The 8,584-nt window shown below is 41.4% G+C and overlaps 1 protein-coding gene across 1 annotated transcript; it reads left to right on the top strand.

Annotated features, from left to right (window-relative positions):
* The first annotated feature begins 1,734 nt into the window (after positions 1–1,734).
* LOC134622851 (uncharacterized) lies at positions 1,735–6,532 on the top strand. Its single transcript, XM_063468182.1, has 4 exons — positions 1,735–1,883; positions 4,577–4,916; positions 5,212–5,366; positions 6,423–6,532. The coding sequence occupies exons 1-4, from the start codon at positions 1,823–1,825 to the stop codon at positions 6,530–6,532; spliced, it is 666 nt and encodes a 221-aa protein (XP_063324252.1). The 5' UTR covers positions 1,735–1,822.
* The last annotated feature ends 2,052 nt before the right edge of the window (positions 6,533–8,584 follow it).

Genomic DNA, 8,584 nt, shown 5'->3' with positions numbered 1-8,584 from the left:
CCAGGCAGAGCAGTTCCCGTACCAGACTGTTATACAGTTGGTCAGGATGCTCTGAATGGTGCAGCGATAGAAGATGTCTGAGGACAGGTGGTTCTTCCTCAGAGTCCTCAAGAAGAAGAGGCGCTGGTGAGCTTTCTTGACCAGCTTGGAGCAGCTGGTCGTCCAGATGAGATCCTCAGAGATGTGGACTCCCAGAAACTTGAAGCTGCTCACACGCTCCACAGCCGTCCCTTTGATGTAGATGGGTGGATGTGGGTCAGCATTCCTCCTGTAGTCCACGATGAGCTCCTTGGTCTTCTCGGTGTTGAGCAGCAGGTTGTTGGTGTCGCACCACTCAGGGGCCAGTTGGTCAGAATCAAAGGTGGACGAAGTTCTCCAGAACAGCTGTACAGGATGTCATGACCCTTGACCTTTATTCATCAGAACAAGTTTATCTCAGTTCACTGAGATAGAGTGGAGGTTGTCTCTACATTTACCTGTTTCCTTAGAAAGTTCCTTTTGAATGTTTGTAATACCTGCTTTGCATATGTGGTGTGTCACGCACATCTGAGACATGTCTGTAAAAACAGATGTAAAAGTGAAACAAGAGGGATTTGGTTCAGCAGTTTGGCACAGAGATCAGTTCAGCCACAGATTTACATTTTTAGATATTTTTTCTTTTTTAATCGCTCACTTTAAAAAAAAATTGCTCATATTGAGTAGTTTCTTTTGGACCTACAGAGGAAGCAGATGGATTACACCAACCTCACACTTTTTATCTTTATATGGATTTTTGTTCCATCCTGATGATCAGACGAGTGTTTGAGGATTTAACTCTCTTAAGAACAACAGTAAGTGTTTGTGTCTTTTTCTAAAATCATTTTCAATATTTTAGGTAAAAAGTTTCAGTTGTCATGGTTACAGTTCGGTTAACATCCACCCACAAAAATGTTTGAACAGAAAAACTGTTTCTAAAAAGAGTGAGACAACATTTAAAATGTAATTTCATTTCTATTAGATGTTAACCTTGTAAATCCTGAAACATTTCCAGAAAATTCACATTTTATTTGTCCAACATATCAAATGTGACTCCAACAGGACTTCTGTACGAGACTGAAGTGCTGAGTCTGAATCAGTGGCTGAAAGATAAAACTTTATTTAAACCATAAATTTAATCTGATGTGTTCAGGTTTAAACTCAGGTTCAGTTATTGAGTGAAAACACCAACAGACTCAGACATTTAGAACAAACTAAGAGTCAGATCAGCAGAAACAGAGAACACGGACATGTCTGCTGTAACTGCGTCACTCTGCTCCACGCTGATGTTTGTCCTGTTCGTCTCTGCAGGTCAGATTTAACTTTGACATAAAACAGGAAGTTTTGGCTGCACAGTAACAATATTTCCCTGAGACTTATTGTCATATTGATTCTGTTTTTCTGTTTGTGACGATGAAACGAGATTCAAACTGCCGTCAGAAACAAAACTTCTGCTTCAAAGACTGAAACACAAACTGTTCCTACATGACGAAACATGAGAGCTTCTGATTTTGTTCTGTGGAGATCGTTCAACAACTGAACAGTAAAACTTTTCGTCTTCGTCTCATTTGTTGTGACGCACTTATTTCTGCTCATCCTCAGTCCAACCTACCAAACGTCACTCTAACGCGACGTCCTCACACAACACGGAAGAGTTTGAACCGCAGCTTTAACTTTATTTAAACCTTAAATGTAATCTGATGTGTTCAGGTGTAAACTCAGGTTCAGTTATTGAGTGAAAACACCAACAGACTCAGACATTTAGAACAAACTAAGAGTCAGATCAGCAGAAACAGAGAACACGGACATGTCTGCTGTAACTGCGTCACTCTGCTCCACGCTGATGTTTGTCCTGTTCGTCTCTGCAGGTGAGATTTAACTGTTAGAAACTAAACTGAGTTGATTTCTGAGATAAAGAGTCTCAGTCTGGTTTACATGCTGATAATATTTCTCTAACAATTAGTTTCTGATTCATTCAGAATCATGAGTGATGTGAGGCTGGTTGGAGTTAACATCTGTAATCCAACTGTGACAGAGACACAGAAGACTCTCCCTCTGATTGGCTGCTGTAGAAGTGAACTGTCAGGGTTATATTGTTGATTGTAATTTATGCTTAGAAATATTTACTCATATATGCTAAGAGTTATAGTCAATGTCATATTGGTAGGGGTCTGATCCTTAGCAGTCTGCAAAAATGGGTGTGACTTCCAGAGTGTTCTGGCATGCACACACATCTTAAGGTCATGAGAGAGGTTATGTCTTCTCTTACTGATTCATGGTATAAGACAGGGGTGTCAAATTCAGTTGCACAGGGGGCCAAAACTCAAGGCACACTTCAGGTTTGCGGGCCAATCAAGATAAACATTTATTGAACACACTAAAACAATGTTATTTAAACATAAATATGAATAAAAACAGACAGGAATATTATTCCAGATTAAATAAACTTAAAAAAAATGAACTTTAACTTTAAATATTTTGCTTTTCATAAAAATATATCCTGTCAAAATTATGCAAGTTAGAAATATGAACATGCTGCCAAAAACCCCAGAAAAAAGAAATGAAAGCAAACACAAAGTTGTAGACGGAGCATTGCTTCAGGAATGGAACTAATAAACTGTGCGGGCCATTCAGTGTTGTACTTTGCCTTGAGTGTATCATTACACTGCAGCTCCATCTGAATCTGCACAGGTGCAGTTCAGCAAAGTCCGCTGACTTGGTTCAACATTACTGCAACAGGGAAAGTGAGGCAGGTTGCACTGGTGCATTTGTGACAGCTTCACTTGAAATGCCTTCACTGCATCATACATGTCCATGAACTACAGATTTCCTTGCTGAGCTCGAAAACTCTATTGAGAACTTTTCCCCAACTCAGCCAACGGACCTCTGTATGATAAGGAATGTCGGCAAACTCTGAATCTATTTCCCACATAAAAGACTGAAATTGACGGTGATTTAAACTTTTAGCTCAGATAAAATTTACGGTTTGCGTTACGGTGATCATTACATGCTCCATTTTTAGGACTTTACCACACAGCCTTTCCTGGTGTGTGATGCAGTGATATGCTGTTAACTCACCGGTACAGTTCTCCTCCTGCATCTTCACTCGCATCCTGCTGACTAGTCCACTTTTTTCACCGCACAACACCGGCCCTCCATCTGTTGTAAGTCCAACAAGTTTGTCCCAGGGAAGTTTCATGTCGGTTACACTTTGACATACGTTTAAAAAAATGTCTTTTCCTGCCGTTGTCCCGTGCATCGATTTAATGTTCAATATTTCCTCTCCATGGATGAAGATGGCCAGCTGTGCAATGTCCATCATGTCTATACTTTCATCCACAGCAAGAGAGTATGCAATAAAGTTTTTGCTTCTTTCACACAACTGTGTTCTTAAATCAGTGACCATCTCACAAACCCGATCAGCAATCGTATTTCTGCTCAGGCTCACATTTGCCAAACTCTGCGTTTTGTCTGGACACAGGACCTCGCACACCTTCATCATGCAGCTCTTCAGAGTGGTACGGGGCTGATTTGGCGCCTCTGCTACAATAAAACTTGCTTTCACAACAGCTTCACTTTGTGATTTTGCTCTGGTGAAAACTGTCTGCTGAAATGTCAGATTCTTCTTTAGCTCTTCTACTTTCTGTAGTTTCTGCTCTGCATTTAGATTTTTCAGCTTATCCTGACGTTCTGTCTCGTAGTGCCGTCTTAAATTAAATTCCTTAATTACAGCCGCATTAGCTCCACTAATAAGACACACGGGTTTACCAGCAATGTCTGTAAACATGTATTCAGTCTTCCACTGGCGCTGAAAGGCTCTGCTTTCAGAATCAACTTTTCTCTCCACCATTGTGAGCGGCTAGCTTGGCAATAACAGAAGTTTGACTTGATTGACTGGGAATGTTCCCAGTTAGCCTAGCCTTCAGCGAGGAGGCTGCAGGGCTGCATTATGGGATCTGTAGTTTGTATATTAGAAAAGCCTCATATCGCTGGCCATGCATAACAATAATACTACATCTATATGAAATGATCTCGTGGGCCGGATATAAATGTACGCCGGGCCGGATGTGGCCCGCGGGCCTTGACTTTGACACATGTGGTCTAGGAGGAAACCTACTCTGTATCTGGTATCAGTATAAGGGCCTTTTGTTTAGATGGACCGCTGGACTCCTGGCACCAGCTTTGGGGGAGTCTTCACAGGTTCACATGACCACACACACACACACACACAAAACGCAGAGATAAGTTATTCTTTGTTCACATGTATACCTATGTAAGACGTCATGTGTTAATCAATCTATGCATATTCATGTAACCTCAATAAAAGAGCAGTGTTACTGGGGAGCGGACGAGAGCAACTGGGGTCAAGCAACGGAACGGCGTTTGTCCAGATGTCTTCCTTGTGCACGAGAAACATAAACAACTTTGCCTACTCGTGTCTTGCTTTTCTGTGTAGTAGAAATTGTCTCGTTCCAGCGGCGGGTGTGTGCTAGACAGACCCATCATGAACAGTTGCACTTTGACCTTTAACCTCTCTGCTCTGTGTTGTTTCCTCTTTCAGACCAGAAAAACATCACAGCTGAGTCTGGACAGGACGTCACTCTGACATGTCGAGCTCCAAGCAACAACATCATAGTTGTAAAGTGGAGCAGAGCTGACCTGGGAGATGAATATGTGCTTTTGTACCGGGATGAGCAGTTTGATCCGGAAGGGCAGCATCCATCTATTAAGAACCGGGTGGATCTGCAGGACAGACAGATGAAGGATGGAGACGTGTCTTTGATTCTGAAAGATGTGACGATTAATGACACTGGAACATACGAGTGTCATGTTGTCCAGCGAGTGAGAGGACCTTTGACTCTAATCAACAGCACCTACCTTCATGTTGTTCCTCCAGGTGAGTGAGTAGAGTTGAGTGTGTGTGTGATCAGAGGTGAAGCTGCTTCCTGGTTGTTGATGTTTGTTTCTAAAGATGTTGTTGATGAGACTTTGTAGAAAGCAGCTGGTCTGAGTGATGTGATCAGAGTGCAGTAGATAATGTCTGACAGCAGTTTGAAGAGGAAATGGATTCTGTTCTGTTCTTCACTCATCACCTACCTGACAGCTGACACCTCACACCTGTTTCTCACCTGCAGGTCACACAGGAGGACAAGAGAAGGATGAAGACAAGAAAGATGGAGGAAAGGAAGACAAAAGGAAGGCGGATGGATCTGTTGGACTGAAAGTTGGTCTGTCAGTTCTTGTTGTGCTTCTTCTTGTTGCTGTTGTTGGTTTCTTCATCTACAGAAGCTGTAAACTGAATTCTGCTGATCCACATGTAGCAGAGCGTCTTCAGCCTCCACAGCCTGAATGTGAGTCAGATGAACAAATACAAAGAAAGATAAATAAATGATGGTGAACATCCAGCAGACGGAGTTTAATAAACTCGGCCGTCTGCTCCTTGCTATCTAAAATATAACAGGACACTGGCGTAAATTCTTGATGGTCTCATACTTCCTTTTAATCAGTTTTCTGTTCGACGTTTATTCAGCTGTGTGAAAACCACCCGGGGATTAATAAAGTTTTATTTTATCTAATCTAATAACTTTAATCTCAGCCAAACCGATTTACTCACGAACAAACAAAACACTGAAAAAAGCCCAACAATAACATTTTTAGGTTGTCTAAGTGACTTATATATTACATTTAACCTGACTAGTGAAAGTCCGCGGTGATCTGAAAATGATGTGCCGGGAGTTGTGCCGTTCTCGGCGGCTTCAGTGACCCTCGAGCTCCCTGCTCACTATCGAGCTGGTGGGTAGCAGGCGTCTTCAAAAACGTCAAAGCACTTTTGCAAATATGCGATATCTTGATAAACAGAGCAGATATTTGATGTTTACACAGCTACTTTCTCGCCTGAAAATATGTTAAAAGTTTATTTTCTGACTCAGAAAGATTAGTAAGAGTAATTTTAAAACTTAGTAGTGGCCGCCATTGCCGGAAACTGGAGTTTGGCTGGGCCGCACTATGAACTCTGAGACATGGTGAGCCACGAAAGACACCCGACACATCCTCAAATTCGGGGAAAAGGAGGACGCATTTGTCGGCTGCATTTGGAGGAGTCTACGAATTTGGACAGCCTTCGGCGCGTCGCTGTGACGTAATTGGCCTACAAATGTGTCCTCGGGAGGATGCAGCCCATGAATTTGGACACAACACAGCTCCTTAACACATCACTCTGGCTTGTAGTTTCTGACACTTTGCATGTTTAGCATGAGGCTAAAATTCCCCCTCAATGTTCATTAAATCCAACATGACTAAAAACTCAAATGTCAAAGGAAATAAGCAAATTATTTAAAGTCAATCATTCTGATCGTCATTGTACTTTGACCTTTAACCTCTCTGCTCTGTGTTGTTTCCTCTTTCAGATCAGAAAAACATCCCCACTGAGTCTGGACAGGACGTCACTCTGACATGTCGAGCTCCAAGCAGCGAGTCAGAGAAAATGAGCCAACAGCTTCATCAACTTGATTATTGATCCAGAGAGTTAGTTTCCTGCTTGGCTTCTCAATGTCCTTGTCCAGTCTCGTCTACTTTTCTACTTTTCTACTCTTTCCCTGGAACTCTCTCACAGTCTGTTCTCTAAAACCTAAAAGAGGAATTATGAATTTGATCAACTTGTCCCTGAATGCTATTGACACCCTCTTCTCTACGAGAAACCTGGGCTCAGGTGAGCCTGAGTGTCCTGGAGGGACATTCCCTGTCGGTACATGATGGACGGGTGGAGGAACTGGAGGGTCGTGTTTACAGACTGTGTTTAGACTGTTCCTTGTTACTTGTTCCTCGTTGCTTGTCATGTGGTTTATGCTGTTGTGATGTGAATATGTGTGTGCTCTCAGTGCAGAGGAGTTTTTTTGTTTTCTCTTCTCATGCTGACCTCCCACAAGGAGCCCAGCATGAGTAGAGGTCTCTTTTTTTTCCTCCTCCACTTGCCCATTGTATTGTACATTTCATTGTTTTTTTCCAAATTACTACCCGTCTCCGGCCTCTCTTCCCACGTTATGTCTGTATGGTCCAATTTCCCTGCAGGTGTAAATATTGCATGTGACAAATAAAGGTTTGATTGAATTGAATTGATCTTCACTCTTCACTCTCCCACTGCAGGCCTACTTGTTGTTCCTAGAGTATTTAAAAGCAGAATGGGAGGGAGGGCCTTCAGTTTTCAGGCCCCTCTTCTGTGGAACCAGCTTCCAATGTGGATTCGGGAGACAGACACTATCTCTACTAGGTGGCGCCAGTGTCCGGCAGCCTCGCCTCTGTCAGTGCGCCCCAGGGTGGCTGTGGCTACAATGTAGCTTGCCATCACCAGTGTGTGAATGTGTGAATGACTGGATATGTAAAGCGCTTTGGGGTCCTTAGGGACTAGTAAAGCGCTATACAAATACAGGCCATTTACCATTTACCATCTACTAGCTTGGGCTGGACCAGGTGACCCTGTAGGCTGCTGGGGGATTCCCATGATGCACTGAGTTTTTCCCTTCCTTTATGCTCATGTAGGTTCCAGCTGGAAGGTGATCGTTGGTTGGATATTGAATGGAGCGACTACAAGACTGGTCGTTCCTACCAATTTCCAAACAGGCTGTGTTCACTTGTGTGATGAAGTTTCTGCATCTAAAGGGGTTAATTATTTTTTTGTATAAATTATTAATATTGTAATTAATTATAAATTTTTGTAGCTGTAGGGGTGAGAAGCCTTTTTCCATTTCTTTTACGTCATTTTTGTTTCCTTTCTACAAGGCTTTGTTTGTTGTGTTAGATGTGCTCCTCTGATGTTCCTCTAAAGACAAATAAAACTTTTGTTTTTGTGAAACTGTAAAACTTGCTGTGGCATTGGTGCTTGAATGGAGGAGTCATTTTTTGTGTTCCATACATCTCTGGGCAGATATTTGGGCAGTTGTTTTGAACACCATGTAAAAATGTCAGTGGACATAATGCAAAACCCAAATCACAGCATCTAAAACCAAAATTATGCCAAAGATGCCTCGTTTCTGTTTAATGGGATAAAACAATGCTAGCTAATGTTACAGACACAGTAACCCAAGGAAAGCAGTAAGTACACTGACTGACATTGTTACTATGACAACAACAAGCTGAAAATTGGACAAAAAAACCTTGGAGTAATTATTGAGAAAAACATTAAATTTAAATAAAGTTTTAAAAAACACATGACCAAAATGTAACTAAAACACATCCTCTGGATGTTTCCAGAATATTTTAAATAAATAAATCGTTTAAGGAACAACAACAAACAAAGATCTATAATCAGCATTTATGTTTTCTGTTTTATTTGATGGTGGGAAAATCATAATCATAAAGAGGCTTCTGATTAGAATTTATTTATTATAAATGTGACTTATAAAAACCTTCATTTAGTACGGTGTGTTGATTAAATGTAATATATTTTATTTATTATTTATTTATTTCGGCATTCAATAAGATGTCACACAAATTATTTCTGCCACTCCAAAAAAATAATTTCTGTCCACCATAAAGGAGAACATCACAGCCTGATACCTAAAACTCACTCTCT

Source organism: Pelmatolapia mariae, unplaced genomic scaffold (assembly GCF_036321145.2).
Source record: "Pelmatolapia mariae isolate MD_Pm_ZW unplaced genomic scaffold, Pm_UMD_F_2 NODE_ptg000249l+_length_28165_cov_1, whole genome shotgun sequence".
NCBI lineage: Eukaryota > Metazoa > Chordata > Actinopteri > Cichliformes > Cichlidae > Pelmatolapia > Pelmatolapia mariae.
The sequence above is the reverse complement of the archived record's forward strand: the minus strand, read 5'-3'. Positions and strand labels throughout refer to the sequence as shown.

What these genes read in the sequence shown, in the direction of transcription:
- LOC134622851 (XM_063468182.1), top strand. Translation starts at nt 1,823, where the DNA reads ATGTCTGCTGTAACTGCGTCACTCTGCTCCACGCTGATGTTTGTCCTG. An exon ending in CATGTTGTTCCTCCAGGTGA is followed by an intron (nt 4,917 to 5,211) that starts GTGAGTAGAGTT and finishes GGAAGACAAAAG; the next exon opens with GAAGGCGGATGGATCTGTTG. An exon ending in TCAGCCTCCACAGCCTGAAT is followed by an intron (nt 5,367 to 6,422) that starts GTGAGTCAGATG and finishes TTCCTCTTTCAG; the next exon opens with ATCAGAAAAACATCCCCACT.